General features: G+C 34.5%; 1 protein-coding gene across 1 annotated transcript in view; it reads left to right on the plus strand.

Annotated features, from left to right (window-relative positions):
- Positions 1 to 25,327, plus strand: part of LOC133330823 (carbonic anhydrase-related protein 10) — a gene marked incomplete at its 5' end in the record, with an annotated part of 89,627 nt that overhangs the window by 51,049 nt on the left and 13,251 nt on the right. The window contains 2 exons of the mRNA XM_061539233.1: positions 15,041 to 15,136; positions 15,240 to 15,461. Of these exons, the coding sequence (XP_061395217.1) occupies positions 15,041 to 15,136; positions 15,240 to 15,461 (318 nt within the window). The remainder of the gene's footprint in view (positions 1 to 15,040; positions 15,137 to 15,239; positions 15,462 to 25,327) is intronic.

Genomic DNA, 25,327 nt, shown 5'->3' on the forward strand with positions numbered 1-25,327 from the left:
ACTTTAAAATAATTGAATGAACATTTAAATATTCAATGTCCAGGGACTTGTGGCCATATTTTCACACATTTTGATTTCAGATAAAAATACAAAATTCTGCATAAATTGTGTAACACTTAGCTGCATGAAACTCCCAAATCATAAATAAATATCTGTCTGTCTGTATGTGGATGTGTGAATTCCTGGAAGTATACAATTCACTGATGGCTGAGTACGTGTGTGTGCGTGTGGATGTGTTCATATTTGTAATGACATTTTAACCACACATACAATTGATTTTATTACATCAATTATTTATGTTTTATTCTTCTGGTGTACATCAGGACATTTTCTTTTGTGTGTGTCCGAGCTTAACAACAATTCTTTTAACATAACAAATGATTAGGCCATACAGTAATATATATGTGTGTGTGTGAATTTATCGTTTACATCAAAAGCATATGTGAGACAATATCTGACTGTTTGTCTGTCTATCTCTTTGTCGGACATAAGCTACGTGTAGGACATTTCCTTTTTATCTATCTCTGCTGTCATATATACACACATATCTACATCTGTCTATCTATTTTAGTCCATAGCATAACATTGGCCAAAGTAAACGTGCATCCATCACTCTCAATTAGTTTGCTGTGAAAACCCAGCAAAGCATTTTATTTGTCATTTCTGGCTATCGACTTCTGCCTCCCACTTCGGCACCCCCAACCAACCATGGCAAAATGCTGGCAATTTGTTGTAAATCTCTACATTGAAACAATCTTTTCAACAACAACAGTTTGTTGGATTTAGATTTCCGTCGATACTAAATAGAGGATGTAGATGAGATCAGGTTGTGAACACATCGCCCTAACACGCACGCTCTCACATACACACCCTTACATCCAGACATGTTGGATGTCAATTAATGACAGTCCATATATAAAGTGTACAATATTACGTTTGTGTAGATATGTATTACATGTACCTATGTGTGTGTGTGCGTATGTGGTCATGTGTATGTATTATTGGCTATACATAGCAGTAACAATATGCTCAGATTCACACTGGACTCATATATTGGCTATAATTGTTGGGAATTTTTCCATGACAAAATAGGCTTGGATTTTTTAAAGAACATTTTTCCATGACAAAATAGGCTTGGATTTTTTAAAGAATATTTTTTCCCTGACAAAATAGGCGTGGATTTTTAAGAATATTTGATCAAGGACCAAATGGTCGTGGAGTTTTCAAAACTATTTCTTGAAAGACCACTAAGAAGCGACGATGTACATTAATGGGCGCCTTTTCCAAGGAAAGTGTTCTGACAAACTGGTTGTACGTACTACCATATGTTGGAGTTTTTTTTCTGTGGACAAAAAGCAATATTGAAATAACTTCTGAACTTTCGTGGTATAATTTTACATAGCTTTTGGCGTGGATCATCATCTTTGTCCACAATTTGACAATCGATCAAAAAGGCCTCTTGTCGATTGGTACAAACAAATTATGAAAAACTTCGATAATGGTGTTTCTAAAGGCATATCTAAGATCTTTATATGTGACTAATTATAGTCATATATCTATGTGTCCGAAATATGACTGCAATCGACCGTGTGGGTTTTCGAAGACTTACCAAATCCAACACATGTTCTTCATAGAAGGTCGAATTTTTCTTTGGTAAAAGCTGGTCACTGATCCGCCTGAGCAACGTAGGAGATCAATGCCAAGTTATACACCACAATTTGTCTGCCTGAAGAAATGTGAAAAACGAATTACAGGTGACTTATCGTGGATATGTACTCAAAATAATTCTTAACTAAATATATCGTAGAAGACAACATATTTTGATATAGCCCCCAAATTTTTCATATTTCAAAAGTTCATCGCATTGTAAAAGTTTGGAATATGATTGAGTAGAAAATCTTCATCTTTTATAACGGTACGCCCCATTATAGGGTATTTTGGGAACATCTTTAAGCTGAATTGGATGTAATTTGGATTCTCATAGGGTGACAAAACATTGGTAGAAAGATCTGCCGAATTTCCGACCCTATAAAGTATATATATCCTTGATCAGTGTAACATTTTAAGACGATCTAGCCAAGTCCGTCCGTCCGTCTGTCCGTATGTTGTAATCACGCTATCTTCTGAAGGAATTGAGATAGGGTGCTGAAAGTTTGCATAGGGTTGTCTTTTATCTGCAGGCAGGTCAAGTTCGAGGATGGGATATATCGGTCCACGTTTAGGCATAGCTCCCATATAAGGGTACCCCCCATTTTCGGTATTTTGGGGTTCTTGAGCGCGTTTTCAACCGGATTCACTGAAATTTGGTACATTGGGTTCTTATTGGATACTAAATCTCTCCACAAAAAATTATAAATATAGGTCCACTTCTTCTGGTAGCCCCCATATAACGGTACCTCCTAATTTTCAGTATTTTGAGAGGTTTGATCGCACTTTTCCACCAAATTGGCTGTAATTTAGTATTTTGTGTTATTAATAAGTTCTAAATCTCTCCACAAAAAATTTTGAACATAGGTCTATTTTTTTCGGGCAGCCCCCATATAAGGGTAACCCCAATTTTCGGTATTTTGGGGCTCTTGAGCGCGTTTTTCAACCGAATTCGCTGCAATTTGGTAATTTGTAGTGGTATATGGTGAAAAATCTCTCCACCAAAAATTATTAATATTCGCCCCCTTTTTGGAGGGTATAAAAATGGGGTTATATGGGGACTATAACCCCATTTTTATACCCTTCAACACACTGTCGTACAGGGTATTATGTGTTTGTGTATATGCTTGTAACAGGCAAAAATAATCGAGATAGACCCATGGTTCCTTTTGTGAATATGCATAGAATCACTTTCTGAGTGATTTATGCATGTCCGTCCGTCCATGTATTTTTGTTAACAAAGTACAGGTCGCATTTATGATCCAATTTGGATGAAATTTGGCACAGGTCAATTAATTGGCCCAAGGACGAACCCTATTGGAAAAAATCGGTTCAGATTTATATATAGCTCCCATATATATTTTCGTCCCATGATGCATCAAACTCCCAATTGTGGTTTGATTGAGACAAAATTTTGCACAGAATATTTAATTAGGTCTAGATAGTTATATGCCAAGGTTTGTTGAAATCGGTTCAGATTTAGATATAGCTCCGATGTATAGTTTCGTCCGATTTAACGTAAGTAGTTTACCAAACTCCCAATAGTGGTCCGACTAAAGCAGCATTTTGCACAGAGTACTGAATTAGGTTCCGACTGATGTGTGAGAAATTTTGTTGGAATCGGTTCAGATTTATATCTAAATATGCTATATATAGTTTCGTCCGATTTTATGTAAATGGAGCACCATACTGCTAATATTTATCCGATTGAGACAAAATTTTGCACAGCGTACTAAATTAGGTCATTGATGAATGCGAAGTTTTGTTGAAATCGGTTCAGATGTAGATATAGCTCCCATATATAGTTTCATCCGATTTAAAGTAAATTGTGCACCAAACTCCCAATATTGGTCCGATTGAAGCAAAATTTTGCACAGAGTACTGAATTAGGTCCCGACTGATGTGCGAAATTTCTATATCTACAGGATATTGTAGATATTACATGTCTTGCATGTACCCATAGTGGTGAAGAGTATCATATAGTCGGCCCCGTCCGACTTTTGAACTTTCCTTACTGGTTTATATTAAAATAGTTATCTAATTTGTTCCGTGTTTTGGGATTGGTTCTAAGCCTCTGTTGTAATCTTTTCACCTGCGGAGGATATCGAGATAAAAAACTAGAACGTAAGGTTCGATAATGAACTATATATGAACTATAACCCGCATTTAGACCTAGGCCCTGTGTGGGAAGTACCAGAGGGAGTGGACCGTTATTCTCCATCTTCGAACTTGAACTAAGTTTGGAAGAAATATTACGATGGACAAAGTTTGTATGTAATCAAAATTTTCTGAAACTGATGGTATAATTATCCATTAAAAATTTTCTTAATTTGTATTATGGTTTACAAAATCGGTTTGTAGAAATGTCGGTATAGGTCCACTTTTTGGTATTTTCCCTATATTTTCATGTCAAGTACCTGTCAGTATATCTATGGTGGAGGGTATCAAATGTTCGCCCCGGCCGAACTTAACGCTTTTTCACTTGTTACTATTAAAAATTTTACATTTTGTATTAAGCGTGTGTTGCATCAGACTTATTCCGAACATTACATTTTTTATTATTATTATTCAATTATAATACAGATATGTGATATATGAGATAAAGATATGTCCTATAACGCTGACCCATGGGCACTGCCGACAGGCCATGACGGTACTATTTCTATTGGCAAAACCGGTCTATATTTTCCAAAATAGAGTAATGGAAACCCCTGACGACCCATTCCATTATATATGAATCCAACCATTCAGATTCACTGCAAAGTAAGCACGATTGTCGTTCTAGTTTGTTAAAATCTATGTAAAGTTTTTTTGTTCTCATTTTTACTACAACTACTGGTAATATCCTGGAAACACATACATTCGCAAATACTAACAGACTCGTGTAATTTGTTCTTTGGTCCAGCAACAATAACAAACAATGAAACTAATGCCATCAACACTTACATACCTTCCATTCCCTTTGGAATTTCTTTACATCCCATTCACAATAGGAACAAACAATGAATGTTGGAGCATATCTACAATTGCAACGTTGTGATACCGAAAGAGATGGTATTCTAAGCAGAATTAACTGCCAATAAATTTCCAAGTTTACGATTAAGTTTCCCAGAAATGCGATGGTGAAATGAAAACAACTCTACAAATGTGTTTACATTCAATATATTTGTCGTTGTATGGGGGGATGGATAGGGGGTTACATTGAAGTAGTCATGTAGTTTTTGTGGTTTGAGACTAAATGCTCATATGTTGTTGCACTAAATGATCTCAGCTAATTCACCGAGTGCTAATATAGCAAAAATATGGATTTTTTTAAATGCTTTCAACAGGAGGAGAATGGTACACATAATGTATATCCCATGGCACAGTAGGATGTTTCCATTAGTTTATAATTATAAGAAAATATATGAAGGTAATAGGTTGATACCGCTTTCTCTAAGAAGCAGTATACGTAGTTAAGTTCAGCCGGGCTTGACTTTGTATATCCTTTGTACACAAAATATAAAGAAATATATATGGTATGGTGTGCCATGGTAAATTGCTGTCTTGTTAAAAAACGTTTATGAAATACCAAAAAGTGGGGGCTATTCTAAAACTTGGACCTATATTGATAATTTTAGATAGGAATCCAAAACACGATAATCCAAAATGGAGCCAATGTGATTAAAAAACTTTCTCAAAATCTATTAATTTCCGAATATTGGGATATATGGCACCTACCCCGAATATTGAGTGATTTTTGATAATTTGTGTTATTGCTATCCAAAAAGTTTCCAAATTGCTAAATTCGTTTGAAAACCCTCACACAATAAACAAATTTTACATGTGCCGTTATATGGGAGCTACACTAAAATAATATTGATAGTTTTTGGTAAGAAGAATTACTACCCAGTAAGGGCCCGATATACTAAATTACAACGAATTCTATTGAAAAACGTTCCAACATATCGAATAATGGTTGTGACCGTTATATGTTCGCTATACCAAAACGTGAACATATATATCCCCTTTCAAACCTATTTGCTGAAATCACAACGAACACTTCTAATTCGTCATTCGGTGAATATTTGAAGGCGTTGCGAACGGAATGACCTCATGGCAGTTAGTGTAATAAATAAAAGCATCATTAAATTCGAACGAGGCAGATCTCTGATGCCATCTATCTAAGATGTGCAATCTTCCAGTACCACCGTATTGTAAATTTTCTATGCTGTCAAATCAATTACCTATATATAAAACAATACGGAAATTACAAAAGTAGGACTGGTCGACTATATGACCAATGCAATGATATTCAACGAAATTAAATATATTAGGTTGTCTATAAAATCGGAGAAATTATCGAAGTTGACCGACATCTTAGCAGCAGAATTTGCTTGAATTGCTTCAATATGGCCAAACATTAAATTCTTATATCTACTGTCAACAACTGGACCGTTTGAAGATAGCAATTGACCAGAAACGGCCAGAATTAGCCAACAGGAACGGTGTCATGCTCCACCAGGACAACGCAAATCATGTTCCACCAGGACAACAAATGTAAAGGATCACGCAGTCCGGACCATGTGATTACCATCTTTGTTTTGCATTGCAAAATTTCTTTAATGATAAAAAATTGGTAACTAGGGAGGATTGTGAAAATTGACTATTAGAGTTTTTTTGCAAATTGAGAGCAGGACTTCTTTAACAGAGGCATTATGAAAATACCTTTAAAATGGCAATAAATCAAAAAACGGTCCTATATATTTGGTCCTATATAAAAATAATAGTTTTCTTTTCCCCAATATATGGATGCTATGGCTGCATCTGCACCAGTTTCAACAAAAAGGAATAACTTCATTTTAGTCTCAATTTAATACGTTGTGAATCGTACAATCGTACAAATATTAGGAGTTTTGTGCACCATTTACATCAAATCGGACGAAAATATACACGTGGGATTTATATCTAAATCAGAACCCATTTCAACGATAATTGGAAGAGATCAATTTATATCAACTTCAGATCACTTTATAAAATTTTATGTCAAACGGACAAATTTTAGGTCTTTCGTTCAAATGTATAGGGACTTCTGTGCTACATTAACATTAAATCGGACGAAAATATATATGGGAGCTACATCTAAAGCTAAACCGATTTCCACGAAACCTAACAAACGCCATTCTAGACTTAATTCCGTACGCTATGCCAAATTTTGTGCACATCCAAAGATATATAGGGACTTTGGTAAACCATTTATATTAAATCGGACGAAAATATATATGAGAGCTATATCCAAATTTCAACCAATTTCCACGGAACTTAACACACAATATTCTAGACTTAATTTAAAGTGCTATACCAAATTTCCTGTAAATAGAAAAATATTTAGGGACTTTGGTGCACCATTTACGTAAAATCGGACAAAAAATATATGGGAGTTATATCTAAATCTGAACCGATTTTCACGAAACTTAGCAGACATCATTTTAGACTCAGTTTAGTACGCTATACCAAATTTCATGGAAATCGAAAGATATTTAGGGACTTTGACGCACCATTTACCTTAAATCGGACGAAAATGTATATGGTAGCTATATCTACACCTGAACCGATTTTCACGAAAATTACCACACATCATTTTAGACTTAATTCTAGAATGCCAAATTCGTCCAAATTGAAAAATATACAGGGACTTTTGTACACAATTTACATTAAATTGGACGAAAATATATATGGGAGCTATATCCAAATTAATGAGCTGTGCCAAATTTCATACAATTTGGATCATAAATGGGACCTGTACTTTATTTACTATTTAACATGGACAGACTTACGGACATGCATAAATCGACTCAGAAAGTGATTCTATGCATATTCTCAAAAGGAACCATATGTTTATATCGTTTTCTTTTGCCTGCACCAGCGACGTAGCCAGAGCGAGGGCCCCAGCGACCCTGTATACGTTCCTGCCCTGTACAACAGTTTGGTAATGTCTATAATCACAGTTTGTGTGCGGTTTATGAACTGCTGTCATAATTGGTCCGTACTTCTTCAGATTTATATAAAGCGTCCGATTTTTTTGGAAATAATGCACCAAACTCCCTACACTTTTTCTAAAGATCTATATATTGCTTGCATTAATAGTTTGATCTGGATTTCATGTAATGCAAAAAAATATCCTATGTACGTATGTCCAAATATCACGACATTTTTCATATTTTTCATATGACGTTTATCGTATTTTATTTAATTCGAGATATATTGCGTATCTTGTGTATATATTTGAAATGGTGTGGGGTATCATATAGTCGGAATGATGAATGTTGTCCTTTCCTTACTGCTTTAAGATTGTTTAAAAAATAGGTCATAATGGTATGATGTTTTTAAAAATAAATTTCAATTTTTTTTCTACAAGAGTTTGCTAAATTGCTATATTTGCCAAATATCAAAAATTTAATTTTTATTGATTTTTTTATAAATTAAATTTTATAGATATTAAAAAACTTTCCTCAACAATGTACAAATATTTGTCAACAAATAAATCTGTAGTATTTATCTATGGAATATTTATCTTTCCTATTGTTTCTAGTTCTTCCCCTTGGCAACTTGTTAAAAAATAAAACCTAAAATTAAAGCAAACATTTAGAAAATTGAGTTATTAAATAGAAATTTACATTAAATATAGTTTACACGTTCACTACCACTTGAATATGAAACAAACAATAAAAAATAAAAACCCGAAACTGAAACTGATTTACAAAAAAAAAAAAGGAAAAAAACTCTCGTACGCAACCCATTTCCTGTAAATGCAATTCTTTTAAGATTCTTTTAATAAATGGGAGCAAATTACATAAATATTTATATAATAAATTTGCATATGAATATGAAAATTCATTTCGATAATAAAAGCAGGAAAAACAAAACATTACACAGACAACCACACATACCGAAAGACCGAAAAGATACAAGATTTTCACAATTTTTTAATACTCGGTATTATTCGTAGTATTTATTTTTGTTTGTTTTGTGAAACTACAATAAATTGTTGTTGTTTTTTTATATTTGTACTACTGGAAAATGGAAACTGCAGTGTAGTTTCTTATTTGAAACCTCACATCCCCTTCGAGTATTCCCAGCCTTTCTCTGCTGAAGTTTTACTATGATGCGTGTGAATTTAAACGCAAACTGTGGTCTACCACACAGAATATTTGTCGGTAGTGAAGGTGCAGCAAGTTAAATAACACTGGAAATTTCATTTAAAAGCAAATTGTAAATTTGAAGGAAGGTAGGAACTACACTAAAAGCCTATATCATTTTCATAGTTCTTAAATGGTAGTATCAAATTGTTAATACCTACTAACAATTGCCTATCGTACATATATATATGTTCTGTCAGCCCCAAATAAAATTCACTTCTACGAAAAAATCCAAAGGTAGACACAATCTTTTTCTGCATCAACGTTCATACACAAAAATTTACTTCGAATGCAATTCGTTTGCCTGTGTCTCCCTCCCATTCGGTCTATCTGTTATTGTTATTATTGTTATTGGATTTATGGGGATCTAGGGTGTCCTCATCCATTACTTGGGCTACAATTGTCATGTTTTTTCCTACGGAAAATACACCCACAGGAAAATCTACTTCGAATATCCTTCAATTTGTTGTGGCACAAAAAAACTATTGGATTCAGGCTTACAGATAGAAGTTGTTGTGTTCCAAAGAATACGTATCGAACGAATATTGTGGGAGCGTGTGTACGTATTGGAAGTGTTTGCATGTGTACGTGCCGTTTGTTTATTTGTTTTTGGTAGTGGCACTATGTAGTTATTTGTTGATAGTTTGGATTATTTTCCGGAAATTTATGGAGAGCAAAATGCAACATATTTCAATGGTGAAATGTATTTGGGAATTTTCTACTTTAAATAAGTGGAGAAGGCAAAATACATAGAGTACCATGAACCAATTTTTTGTAGAAAATTTTTTCTAAGAGGAAGCATATGTTTTTCCATCTGGAAACATAATTTAACCCTTTCAGTGTTTTGTCGAATATATTCGACATTTGAAATTACTCTCTTCCTTTTCAAATTTTCGGTTATCCTATGTACCGTTACAATTGATGCCTTTGTTTTTGCTGAAAGACTGACAAAACTGTCCGAGGGTTAAAATAAGAATTGCTTTTTTTCTAAACTCTGTGCCTTTATACGATTTTAAGTACAAAATTTTAGATTTTTATTCCGACAAAAATTTTTTTGACACTGAAAGGGTTAACAAATGAATTAAGCAAAAACGTCGTTTAGTTTGGCCATGAGGATGGCTGTCATTGAATAAAATAAATTTTTAGGCCACTCGGGTAAAGACTGGTCCGAAATCTTTAAAATAAAATAAATATTTGGTAGGGAGAATTTCTACACAACGGGTGCCTAAAATATTAAATTAAAGCCAATTTTCCCAAACGCCCTGAAATGCAGGTATTTAGGAAGTATCGCAATACAATTAGGATTTATTAAACAATAAGAACCCAAAACATTAATTCAGTTGAAAAAGTGACCAATATACCGCATATTGGTAATACAAACAATGCGGAAATGAGAAACTAAACCAGTACGGGTACATACAAGAGATAAAACAGACACAGCATCTTTGGAGGACCATTGAAATTGAATCGGATGAAATTAACTGTGTGAAGAAGTACATAGATATTTGAACTAAATTAAAACAACCCATACTCATACCAATCTGAAAAATTGAATGTAAATCATCGAGCAAAATATGTATAAGATCGATATATATAAATGGACGTAATCGTGGCATCCAGCATTTTGTATGCTGCAATATTGTGTGCTATCCAAAATTTATCTCGATTGTGCACTAATTCGTCCTAAGCAGACAAACTTTAGTTACTTCGTACATTATTTTGATGAAATCGGATGCATATATATGTGGAAGCTATATCGAAACCTGAAACGTCTTCAATTCAATACGCTATGCATAATTTCATGTAAACCGAACAGACATAGGCTCCTCCATTTGCATAAAATCGGACAAAAATATATGAGGGAGCTATATCTACATCTAAACTAATTTCAACAACAAAATATAGTGCAAATATAACAGGATCTATGGTGCACCATTTACATAAAATGGGACTACAGTATATATGTGAGCTATATTTAAATCTGAACCGATTTAAACATTAACCAAAGCATTCTAGACTTAGTTACATACCCGCTACTAAATTTCGTTAATATAGAACAAACATAGAACCTACAGTGCTATATCTATCTGAACCGATTTCAACAAAACTTCACCGATGTCAAGCTGTAGTAACTTCAATACCGTGCTCCATTTACATAAAATCGGACGAAACTATATATGGGAGCTATATCTAAATCCGAACCGATTCCAAAAAACATCGCATACATCAATTTGGATCTAATTCTCTGTAAAAATTTGTCTCAATCGGACCAATATTGGGAGTTTGGTGCACCATGTACATAAAATAGGAAAAATTATATATGGGAGATATATCTACATCAAAACCGATTCAAACAAAACTTCGCATACATCAATATGCACCTAATTCTGTACTCTGAGAGAAATTTTGAATCATTTCAATAAAACTTAGCATATTTCAATCTAGACCTAAGTCAGTAATCTGTCAAAATTTTGCCTCAATTGGACAAATATTGGGAGTTTGGTGCACCACTTACATAAGATCGGACGAAAATACATGGGAGCTATATATAATTTAAATTTCTTTTAGGGTTCGACCTAGGGGCAAATATGTAACATGTGCCAAATTTCATCCATATCGGATCATGAATCCGACCTGTACGGAAGGACGGACATGAATAAATGAACTCAGAAAATCATTCTATCCATATTCTCAAAAGAAACCATGTGTGTATCTCGTTTCCTGTTACAGACATATGCACAAAGACATAATGCCCTGTACTACACAGTGTGGTGAAGGGTATAAACACATCCTTATAGACTCTAGTTGGCCTACTGCGCAATTTGGTGTCAATCGAACATGAGTTCAGTCTGAAATCGGGAAAGAATATTATTTTCTTAATCTGAAATGATTTAATATGGATGGATTTCAAAAGGGCTAGTCTTTGAATTGCCTGGGGAGAATCTATTTTGTAAAATAGGAAATCGGGAAAGAATATTATTTTCTTAATCTGAAACGATTTAATATAGATGGATTTCAATAGGGCTAGTCTTTGAATTGTCTGTGGAGAATCTATTTTGTAAAAAGGGAAAAATTAAAATGAAAACAGGCGAATAGCGAATTCTTGTTTATTTAAAATCTATTGATCGAATTTTTTGTTGGAGGTCGAAAAAATTTCGTATTGTGGTATTTAGAAAATGAAAATAGGGACAAAAAATCGCATAAGGACTCCTGATATAAGAATCTTATGTTTTGCCTTCTGTCTACTCGTCCATATGTTGATAGAGCTCACAATATTTATGATAGTAAGATAGTTGGTATAGAAAATGGGATAAATTGCTCTTCATTTTGATATTTTGGTCAAGTTTTTTATACCGTTTTTCAATTATTTTTTGGCTATCTAAAGCCAATATTTCGACGAGGCATATTTTATGCCGTAGCAAAGTGTATATACCTTCAATAGCCAAAGAATATATATCTTCTTTACTAATAAAGGAGCTTTATCTATATATGGTGGCAATAACCATCGACACCGATAGACCTATGTATTAGTTTTAGCAAGAAGATTTGTCACCCTACGAAAAAGTGAATAAATCTAACAACTTGAATAAATCTACTACTTGAAATCCTCAATATAACGAAAATTAAGGAACCCATTATATGTTGACTATTGATGATATTGATATATTATAGTAGGTAAAATTCCGCCATCTGACCGTAAAAAAAGTTTTATTATCGTTGGATCTCAAACATTTTAAGAATCTTTAAAAAAAATAATTCTGTCCCTCGAGATGTTCGAGGACACGTGAAATCCAACTAAATTTGTCCGGTCCAAACAAATCAAGTGGTACACCACAATTGGATCGCTTCAAGTCTTCGGAAAAATTCGAAAAACGGTGAAAATAAACCGATCTTTGTACACCGTGGCAATGTGAGTAAAAAATGGGTACATTGATTTTGATTTGATAATTGCCATTTATTTAGAGAATTATTTCATAGTACAGTATACTTAATGGCTACAGTATAAAATTAAACTTAAAATCTATTTCTCCTATGCCATATGGCTTACAATGAAGGAGACTACGACTATTTTATATCTAGCGCCGCATTTGGAATGCTAGGCGAGTTTTTTAAACAAACTAGTACTTATACATACTCTTCAAACTTTACGTGCCTTAAAAACTTAAAAAATAGGCCAAACTTAAATTAACTTAAAACTATCTTAAAAATAAATTTATATACAATTTCTTTTTATTTAGCTGTGCTATATACAGGCTCAATATCGGCGTCAAATCTATGATACCTCCGATGATAGTACATAAGACGGCCTTCTTCGTCGTAAAGGATTCCTCCGTCTCGCAGCTTCAGCAAGGCTGCAGGAGGGAGGTGTTTCCTTCTAAGTATGGAGTGGAGTTCCTCGTTGCACTCCAGGTATAGCTCCACAATTCCATTTTCCACAAGCTGAATCCTTTCCAAGAAGTTGAGGGCATATTTTATCATGCAGACATCGATTCGGTTGAAGTCGATTGCATTGTTATCCAGTGTTGGTCTCATTCCTACGCATGATGCCAATATATTTCTCTCCCACATTCTAATCCTTTCCATCTGGGCAGACGATATATCTGCCCATGCTGCAAAGGAGTAGGTGATGATGGGACGAATCACTTGCTTGTATATTAGTAACTTTACCTCCGAAGGGGTCTTTTATAGGCAAAGTTCATCTTTTTGGCCTTTGAAAGCACATAATCCACATGGCGACAGAAGTCGAACCTTTCGTGCAGGATGATTCCAAGATATTTCATCCTGTCTGAAAAATGGGTACATTATAATGGGGAATACTGTGGTGGTAAATATTAACACTTGTAAATCCTCAGCCATAAGGTGAAGTGTCTCTTATAGGTGTCATTGTATTTACAACTACTCGAAATATTCGTCGAAGACCTCAATAAAATTCTATGTGTATTTAGCCATGTTCATATTTTTGTTAAAATGATAATAGGCATCGCAATATTCAAGATAGGTTGTTCGGTAGTTATAGACATGTCCGCATATAATTGTACAGCAACTTTTCAGAATTTCCAATGTTCTTTCATCTAGTTCTTCAAGGCTGACATATATATACAAATTCTTATTCCAGATGGTGCCAAAAATCTTACATAATATTTTCGATATGGCTCTATGTTTCGGCATAGTCTCCAAATACTGGTCCCGCGCAATTTTACAAACGAAATGGCTTAAATATGGAAAATGAAAAATAAATATTATTTTTTTACGTAACACTCATACAACGGTTTAATTTAATTTTCGGTATGGTTTCCTGCCTGAGTGTCTAAAATTTTATACTTTCTCAGAGGATATAAATTTGACTTGGACAAAAATTGCAATAAAGTAGTCCCCCTTTAGTTCAGACCGGCAGAACATAACAAAGTTTTTACATGTAACTATTAGGCTGAAAATATATAATAACATTTGTATATGTTTTGGTTTCAAAAACCCGCACAAACCAGAATATTTATAGCTTTAATAATGACATCTAACATTCAGGCAGCTAAAATCGAATAAGATAAATTTAAATTCCCTTCAAACTACTGTAAGGCAAATTAAATTTTTTTAATACTTTAACCACCATTTTAACTTACCTATGTTCCAATTATGTGGAGTCGTCTGTTCTGTAAAGAAAGTAGAATTTTTTAAATATTAACGAGATTACACAACATGACACTTAAATCGAATATAATAATGTCCATACATATGTATGTATGCAGTATATATATATGGAAATCCCTTTAGCCGACAACCTTAACATTGTCCTTAAAAATAATTTGTTTTTAATACATCTTTCAGTATAATGTCAATATAAATTAAAATGTATTATGCAGTAACAGAAAGTACAAATATTTCAACAGTTTTTTTTTTTAAACCCAAAATACATACCAAAATATGTATGTATGCATAAGGAAAGAAAGCATAAGTTCGAACTGAAGATGGACAGAATGCAAATGCAAAAGGGATTATTTCATTTGCAACATTGGATTTCAAGTTTGGAAATAAAATCGATTTTTTGTTGTTTGTTTTCATTATGTTGTAGCCTGTGTCGATGTCATGTAAATCCCATTATACATATGTATATTATTACATATCTATATTTATTACATATAAATATGTATATCGAATATGTTTTTCATATGTTCTTTACTTTTCTTCATTCTCATGTTCTTTACTTTCCTTCATTGCAGATACAAATTTTTGGTTATAATTCACAATTGTACAACAACTTTTCGGAGGCATTAAATCGAGCTCAAGGCATTGTTGGTGTCTCCATACTGTTACAGGTAAGCCATAAAAAACATTGGTCAATGATTTTTGTTTTTTTCTTTCTCATGTATTTCATTTCTTCCTGTTATTTATTTCATTTACACTTTTTCTCCATTTCAGCTGGGTGATTTATCAAATCCCGAACTGCGTATGCTGACAGATCAATTGGATCGCATACGTTATGGCGGCGATGAGGCATTTGTTAAACGCCTGTCAATACGTGGCCTACTGCCGGAAACGGATCATTATATGACATATGATGGTTCGACAACAGCACCTGCCTGTCATGAAACGGTGACATGGATTGTCCAAAATAAACCAATTTATATAACAAAGCAACAGGTGAGTAAAGTGGATGAACAAGTGAAAAAATCAATTAGGGAGTGAATGATTGGTGGAGAAAAGAAATGCTGACAAGAAGAATATTGTACTTGTTTTGTTAAAAAAATAAAACTATAGACCAACAACTGTATTAAAATGACATAAATTCGTATGAACTACATTTTTCTACAATATTGAGAGATATTGGAAAGATAATACTATACAAAACTACCACGGAACTCTATATTTTGTGGATCTATATTCCGAGCCTGGGCAATGTTTATCCCCTAAATATCATCTGATCATAACCAAAAAATATAGCTGTTGTTCTTGAGCAAAACCGGAATAGCATGTAAAATTTCAAACCAATCAATGCGATATTTACGCCCACTTGTGTGGTAATAGCAATACCAATCAATACCAGAATACATAGATCCCCTTAAATGTTTACGCATAACTCCCATATCCATGTACATACAACACTATAATTCATATCAATTTTAATGTCTACCACTCCTCTTGGAAATACAGACCATTTCTCCTATGTACGTTCTTCAGGACTAAATATATATGTCATAAAATGCAAATGTTGTCATTTTTGACACAAAAGTTAGGATCCATTTTACCCGCTAAATATTGACCTGTAAACAGACCAGAAATACAGACAAAAAGCTTTGGGAATGCAGTATCTCTCTGGCTTTCCTTTTCATTGCAACTTCGATCATGTAGCTCATCTCGAAAGAGAAATTAATAAAAACATTTACATGAATGATCCTTCGTTCTAAAAACTCCATAACTCAAAAATTCAGCTTGAGCCCGGATGGGATTTGAACCCTGGTTCCCATGGAATCTGTTGATTGTTGTCCGGTGCCTTAGCGTTCAAAGCCACCGCCTTATCTTCCTAAGGTTGCACAATATGCAGTTGTATACCATTGAAGAAAAAAATGTTCTAGTCTGTATGGAAAAAAGTCCGTCACTACAAGAAAAATCTGATCTGAAAAAGAATGTTCTGGTGTGATGTCAAATGTCCGAACCTTGACATGGTTGAATTTATTGCGTATATGCAATTTCGCAACAATATTCGACATAAATACAACATATCAAGTAACGACATTTGTAAGCCACATTGCCCAATATGCCTGATAAACCAACGGCGAAACGCGTTGTAATGGTGGGAATGTAGTATCTCTCTGGATTTCCTCTTCATTGCAACTTCGATCATGTAGCTCATCTCGAAAGAGAATTTAATAAAAACTTTTACATGAATGATCCTTCGCCCTAAAATAACATCAAACTTAAAAACTCAAAAAAGTGTTTGGTCCATTTCATCCCCTAAATATTAACCAATCTCTTTTGGCCAGATTTTCGTGACGATTGGTTCATAACTGTGGCCTGTATCGTGTTTACTAATTATAATGGACATACGGACACAATGTCTAGATCGAGTTAGCTAGTCGAGATATGGCGATCGGAATACCGCAGCGTTACAAACTCTTGGGATCATACAAATCTATAATACCCTTACAACATAGTTGTGTGGGATATATAAACAATAACCTATACGATTCGGCAGTAATTTGGCATTTCGTATTATTTTTGCCTTAAAATTCAATGTTGTGAATTTTCGCATTTTCGGTTTGATATGGATAAATTTTGTAATTCCGGGTTTTGGAAGTAAAATAATGCAATTTTTTAAACGTATGTATCACTGAAAATCATGAGTGTGGAAAATAATGACAGAATATTTGAAAGATTGCATGTCACCCTAACATATATTTTTTGCAATTAATGATTTATATGAAAATTTGCAGTAGAGCTATATATAAATCTGGAACCTAATTGAGCAACCTTGGAATATATCATTTGGACAATACTGCAGCACACTGCGCTGACCATAATTTCAATATTTTATATCGTAACAAAGATGTACACAAAAATATTACAGAATTTATATAAAATGTCAAAATATATACCCATAGATATAACAAAATTTAAACCGATTAGTCCACTTTTAACTACACTCACACTAAACTCACCTCCGCCAAATTTTTAATGGTAAATCGTAAAAAGAAACATTTAAAAATCGCTCTCGGAGTACAAAATTTTCTAAAATTCGGATGAAAATATAAGTAGAGCTATACCCAAATTAGATGATTTTAGCAAAATCAACACAATACCCAATCAGAATTTGGCACTCCGGGGGACATTTTAAGAGAGGCCATTTATAAATTCTCAGAAATTTGATTCTAGTTTTACCAGTTTCAAAAGGAACCGGTTTTTGAGTAAAAAGTTCCTTTTGGCTGTTACAAACATTATTTAAATGCTTCATGATGATAACCAACTAAAAACAATTTGTGGTGAAGGGTATAAAATTATAAGTTAAGGACTTTAAACATGAAAACAGTCGATAACCATGATAACAAACATCCAGATATTTTTTTTTGTTTCAAAAGGTGTTTTGCCTTTTGTACCACAGTGTGGTGAAGGGTATAAAAAGAACGACGTTGAAAATTAGACACTTACACAAGCACCACTGGCCGTTAATTATCTGAGTGACAAAATGTCCTGTCCTATATCTGCTATACCCGACCACAAATACCAATATATTTGATATCAATCAAAATGTCCAAAGTTTCATTCATAAACTGGCAACTGCTCTGGACCACGTATGTATTCCCGTGTACAACTTTTCTATTTTGGAATAGGAAATTATGCTGTTACAGTTACAGTTACAACTGGAAAATTATGTACAGGAGCAATATTCAATATCCTGAAGATTCAGCATCTTTAAAAATTTCACGTCCCAGAGAATTGAAAACAAAAACATGTTTTTTTTTAATTCTTCGCCAAACCCATAAATCTAAACTCCTTTTAAATCAGTCACCTATCAACTAAACAACGAACGGCATTGTAACACGCCCATGTTTAACTTTTGTCCGCCAGGACGAACAAAAACAACATCTACAATAAGCATAGTTCCTGTTGACATGTTGAAGCATTAGTTTTGTCGCCTTGACTGTCTGCTTTACTATCGCTTATTGCTTTACATTATTTATTGTTTAATACTTTAGTGTGCCAGGATATATGAGCTTTTGTCAGCTCTTGCGATTACCTTAGGTTGGGTTGTGAGTGCCTTTGTTCGGGTGTGTGTGTGTATTTGTGTGTGAATGAACTGGTGTCGGCCCATGAGTATGAGAATTTTGTTTGCTAACCTTTGTCAGTCATCCTTAACCCCGGTAAAGGTCTTTGGATTTTCCCATTTCTTTTTTCTCACATCCTTTGGGCCCATGTCAATGGTGTTGAGTTTTTGTGTGCGAATGTGTGGGAGTTAAAGTTCAGTGATTCATTGTGTGACTAGCTTGTGTGCGTTCTCGTTGTTGCTGTATTTTGTTTTTCCTGCAGTTATTTGCTTTTGGTGCTTTGTCCTTTTGATTTGTTTATTTTTCCTAGAAAACGTTTGCTCACACACACACACACACACTCACGCTCACTTGCACACCAACACCATTAGCTAGCATGTTTATTTGTGAGTTTGCTCTTTTTGCGCTTCAGCTCTCTTTCAGCCACAGCTTTTTGTTCCTTAAACACCAAATCCTTGCTAAGGCGGCTTCTGATTCCTTTGGCATAGTGAATTCTTTTCATGTGTGATTCTTTGTGTGCTGTTGCGTTCCGTGTCAAGTGTGTTGGTTAGGATGTGTGTTGATGGTGTTTGACTTATTGCCTCAGACACAATTATGAATGCTTAGACAGAGAGGCCAACAGCTCAACAGACTACAAATGCCAGACACAATACATTATGGGTTCGCCCATCTGACGTTACCCATAAAATTTGACATTCATGATTTTTTATTTTTAGTTTGGGCGCCGTTTTATTTTCCATATGCCTAACCTAATATGATTAATTTGTCGGAATTTTATTGCTTTATTGTTTAATTGATGAGTGTCAGCTTTTAAGAACTTTAATTAATCAAATTTTCCGGCATAATTGATTATGTTAGGTCTACATTTAATAAATACGCACGTAAGTCTAGCGGAGAAAGGTCAGGCCAAAGGAAGGTATTTCCATAGAAGACCTCCAGCTCTATAGAGGAGCTGGAGATATTCTTCATATAGATACTGGAGGTCTTCTTCTTCATAGAAGAGCTGGAGGTCTTGCTCGTCATAGAAGAGCTGGAGGTCTTGCTCTTCATAGAAGAGCTGGAGGTCTTGCTCTTCATAGAAGAGCTGGAGGTCTTCTTCATAGAAGAGCTGGAGGTCTTGCTCTTCATAGAAGAGCTGGAGGTCTGCTCTTCATAGAAGAGCTAGAGCTCTTGCTCTTCATAGAAGAGCTGGAGATATTCTTCATAGAAGAGGCTGAAGGTATTCTTCATAGAAGAGGCTGAAGGTCTTCTTCATAGAAGAGGCTGAAGGTCTTCTTCATAGAAGAGGCTGAAGGTCTTCTTCATAGAAGAGGCTGAAGGTATTCTTCATAGAAGAGGCTGAAGGTCTTCTTCATAGAAGAGGCTGAAGGTCTTTTTCATAAAGGAGGCTGAAGGTCTTCTTCATAGAAAGGCTGAAGGTCTTCTTCATAGAAGAGGCTGAAGGTCTTGTTCATAGAACAGGCTGAAGGTCTTCTTCATAGAAGAGGCCGAATGTCTTCTTCATAGAAGAGGCTGAATGTCTTCTTCATATGAAGAGCTGGAGGTCTTCTTCATATGAAGAGCTGGAGGTCTTCTTCATATGAAGAGCTGGAGGTCTTTTTCATATGAAGAGCTGGAGGTCTTCTTCATATGAAGAGCTGGAGGTCTTCTTCATATGAAGAACTGGAGGTCTTCTTCATATGAATAGCTGCAGGTCTTCTTCATATGAAGATCTGGAGATCTTCATATGAAGAGCTGGTGGTCTTCTTCATATGGAGAGCTGCTGGTCTTCTTATATGTAGAGCTGGAGGTCTTCTTCATATGAAGAGCTGGAGGTCTTCTTCTTATGAATAGCTGGAGGTCTTCTTCATATGAAGATCGGGAGGTATTCTTCATATGAAGAGCTGGTGGTCTTCTTCATATGAAGAGCTGATTGTCTTCTTCATATGTAGAGCTGGAGGTCTTCTTCATATGAAGAACTGGAGGTCTTCTTCATATGAATAGCTGGAGGTCTTCTTCATATGAAGATCTGGAGGTCTTCTTCATATGAAGAGCTGGTGGTCTTCTTCATATGAAGAGCTGGAGGTCTTCTTCATATGAAGGGCTGAAGGTCTTCTTTATAGAAGAGCTGGAGGTCATCTTCTTAAATGGATGTCTTATTCTACTTAGTTGAAGCTATTATCTGTCTTCATAGGAGAGCTGATGGTCTTCTTCATAGAAGAGCTCAAGTTAATTTCTTCTTAATCGAGAAATAGAAGGTCTTCTTTATCAGGTCTGAAGGTCTTCTTCACAAAAGAATGGGGGCGTTCTTCGAGAATAGCTATAAAAGATGAATATGAGATGGGTATTATTGTATGAGGCCAATAGGTATTTTTATAAGTCCATGTGATAGATGAACAATAGATGGGGACCCTTGTCTGAAAACCGCTATTTCCAAGTATATTGCAGTTAAGTACGATGTTCTACCTGTCTTTTTTTCTTATACTAATACCTTTGGATTTCAAGTATTTTTCACAGCTTAAAAACAGTATTTTAAATATCGTTTTCACAAAATCACCCCCACATCCCGCCACACACTTTCAAAACATACCCCCTCATATCGATAGTCTGTTAATCCTATAAATAACGATGATTATCACAACAATCTCATGCCAGAGACTAATATCGCTTCAGAGTATCTTTTGAAAATCAATAGCTAAACACTTTTAAGTAGATTAAGTGTTGTTGACTTATTCCTTCGATTAAGTAGAGAGACCGGGCAAGATAGGACTTGCTTTGAGTAAAATTAATTTTAGTGTTGATGTTGATTTTTTTCGTTCATTAGACCCTTGTATCTCTTCGTCGAACCGCATAATAGACAATGACGACGTCGGCGATGGCGATGGCTATGAAGACGACGATCTACTCGTAGTCTACTGTTACTACTCATAGCCACTTGAAAATTTATTGATTCAGAACGTGTTTAGTATCTGTAGAGTATAAACAAGCTGGCTAGATGACTGCTTGGATGGCTGGCTGGATGGCTGTCTCTATGTTTGTTTCTATGTAGCTCTTAGCCCAAAGTACTTTGCATCCGCGTGGACTTTGTGTTTATTTAAAGATGAGACAAATTGTTAGATTGCTTCCTAACCTCCCTCCCTCTGTTTGTCTGTAATCGCCAGCACTGCATCAATGAGGTTATGCTAAGTGAGATAAATAGCGTTTTTAAGTTTATTAAGTGTAAAATTCGTTTTGCTAACATTTTTGAAAAAAAAACACACACACAAACACCAGATATTTTAGACGTGTTCAAATTGGTGGTAGATTTAAATCATGGCGACAAAAATAGTTTTTATGCTGACGTGACACCTTCCTTAATCGCTGATGACTATGGTTTTTAGTAGACTAAGATGGAAGGGCTTCTAGTTTGCAGCTAAGATTTATTTACAACCAAAATAAATTGATTTTTCGAAGTCATCGAACGATATTAACTCCATATATTTAAGATTGCAATTTATTGAAGTAATGAAGTGTAGTTAATTGAGGATGGAGTTTATTTAGTCAAATTTATTAAATAGAGGAACTATAAGGTTAGTTAGTTAGATAAACCAAAATATTAAAGCGATGATGGAGTTAGATTGAATATTTAATTGAATTGCCTCTCATCGATGTTATAGTATAAATGTGGGGAAGACCCTCAGCTCATCTATAAAAATAACTTTTGACGACATCACTTAAATTTGACTTGCGGACTTAGTTGTCGTAAACGTTCACATCAGAATCTTTTGTAGCTATTTTAAAATTATCAAAAAGAAGATGCTGCACGTTTGAAGCAAGCGGCTCTATTGTTTACAACGTGTGAGTTTGTTATTCCGTTTGCATTATTTCAGACAGCTTAGATATTGTACACATTCATTGGTAATATATACGACGTTTGATATTAATAACTGAACATACCATTGGTCCCACAAGATCTGCCACTCTAATATAGAATTATTTCTTTTTCAAAGTTTATAGTGAAGATACTGCAGGGGGATAACCGATACACCTCATCTTTGAGCATGATATAAATATATATATATATATATATATATAGGATAACAATTCAATCTCATAAAACATCATCTATATTATCTCAGAACAGACCTGAGATATGCTGAACAGTCGTACCATAGATGCCCATTAGGCGTAGAAGATCAGAAGACCTTCTCATATAAGACAAGAACTCTTTCTATGTCTATGTTGCAAAACAGCTTAAACCCACTATACATTCCGCGGATATGAATCCTATAGAATACATTTGGTAGCATTTGGATCGATATAATAGGACCAATTAAAAACCCCATATATATATATATATATAAATCTATCCCGATTTTTGCAAATTTAATACACATCACTCTAAACTCACCTCTGCCAAATTTCTTGTAAATCGAATAAACGTACGTTTTTCGGTGCACCATTTACATAACATCGGCCGAAAATATATATGGGAGCTATATTTAAATCTGTTTCGATTTTAACAAACCTTCATATATGTCTATCTGGACTTTATTCCGTGCACTGCTCAAGATTTTGTCTCAATCGGACAAATTTTGGGAGTTTGGTGCATCTTTTACCTAAAATAGGAAGAAACTATATATGGGGGTTATCTAAATCTAAACCGATTTCAAAAAAAAGAAAGAAAACTCCACATTAAATTGGACTTAATTCAATACGATGTGCAAGATTTTGTCTCAATACGTAATATCGGAACCGCTTTCCATGAAACATCGCATACATCAATATGGACCTATTTTTGTTTCAATCGGAGAAATAGTAGGTTTGTCTCAACTGATATCAACAAAACTTTACAGTCTGTACGCCGTGCAAAATTTTGTATGAATCGGTCAACTATTGGGAGATTGATGCACCATTTACGAAAAATCAGAAAAAAACTATATATGGGAGCTATATCAAAATCTGGTTAAAAAAAAACTTCACAGACATCAAACTGGACTTAATTCAGTGCGCTGTGCAAAACTATGGGAGCTATAACTACATCCTAACAGATTTTCTCCAATTTCAATAGGGTTCGTCCTTGGGCCAAATTAGGCCAAAGTGACCTGTGCCAAAATTCATCTCATTCGGATCATAAATCGACTCAGAAAATGATTCTATGTATATTCTCAAAAGGAACCATGTGTCTATCTCGTTTCCTTTTGCCTGTTACAAAAATATGCACAAGGACATAATACCCTGCACCAACAGTGTGGTGAAGGGTATAAAAAGGGGGTTATATGGGGACTACCCCTAAAATGGTAGGGATATTTGTTACTAAATATGGCAACAAAATACCAAATTACAGCGAAATCGAAATTTACTTATATTTACAATTTTTTGTGTAGAGATTTTCTAACCAATAAGAACTCAAAGTACTAAATTACAGCCAATTCGGTTGAAAAAAACACTCAAAACCCCAAAATATCGAAAATTGAGGGGTAGGAGAGACTGGGGCACCTTCGGCAATCGCGTTTTCGATATGAAGCTCTCACCGTACATTACTAGTTTCGATACATAGGTATCGAATATCGAAATAAATTACTGACACAAAGTTTGAAATTTCTAGCTAATAAGCTTATTTATATATATATATATGGGTTTTTGTATTTTTATAGATGTTTCTGTAATATTTCAATTCCATTTCGTAAGTATTTCATGTATAAAACTTTTTAAATTTTTAAGACAATATTATTAAAAAGTCGTTAACTACGATGTGTATTATTATAGAAATATTTAAAATAGAATGTTTTTACAAAACCGATCAAAAAAATGAAAAAAAAAACTATAAAAAGTACATTCGGGGTACATTCGGCATTTTAACATTCGGCCATATACAGATTGTGCAATATTATTTCCTTAAAATGTCTTTGAGTTTGTCTTTAAAACTAATCCTTTAATATGGCTCGATATTGCATATATAAGATCAAACGTGCTTGTATTGACGAAAATGCGATAGAAAACCCCTATTTCTGATTGTGTGTGCGAACTTGAGATGTAAACGTCTGCCGCTAGAAAATAAAGTCCTATAATTCAAACATTGTGTGGCGTATTAAAGCCAAATAGAGCCTTTAGAGGATCAGAATTTCAACCAGACTGATAGCGATCACAATGTGCCCCATCAAATGCCGAAGCTACCCCGGGTTGGGGCACATTCGGCGAATTTGACTTTTTTTACAAAACTGAAAATTGTTTAACTAATACTATTTTTTTTATATCTTTTTGGTACTATTTTTTATAATTAAGTGTCCGAGGACAATAATCAGTCATAAAGTTGTTATATATGTTGAATAAGTACTGAGATATAGAGCTCTAAAAAAAAGTGCCGAAGGTGCCCCAGTCTCCCCTACCCTTATATGGGAGCTATGCCTAAACTTGGACCGATATAGCCCAATTACGAACTTGCCTGCAGATAAAAGACGACTCTATGCAAAATGTTGGCGATCTATCTCCATATGTTTATAGGCTAGAGTGATTACAAAAGGCAGACGGACATGCTTAGAAGGACGTCATAGAATTTTACGCTAATCAAGAATATATATATATATACATATATATATTCTTTTTAGGGTCGGAAATGATTATTTCAATGAATTAAAAACGGAAAAACAAAATTAATATACCCTCCATAATATGCTAGAGGATATACAAATCATCTTATAATCGCATATCTTTCCCACCCCTACCGACCAATGGGGCGACACACCATGATCCGAACCATGCAATGCAGTTAGTCCGACCTACTTTTGT

Source organism: Musca vetustissima, unplaced genomic scaffold (genome assembly GCF_032173495.1).
Source record: "Musca vetustissima isolate MV318-11 ecotype Yass unplaced genomic scaffold, APGP_CSIRO_Mvet_v1 utg1600, whole genome shotgun sequence".
Lineage (NCBI taxonomy): Eukaryota > Metazoa > Arthropoda > Insecta > Diptera > Muscidae > Musca > Musca vetustissima.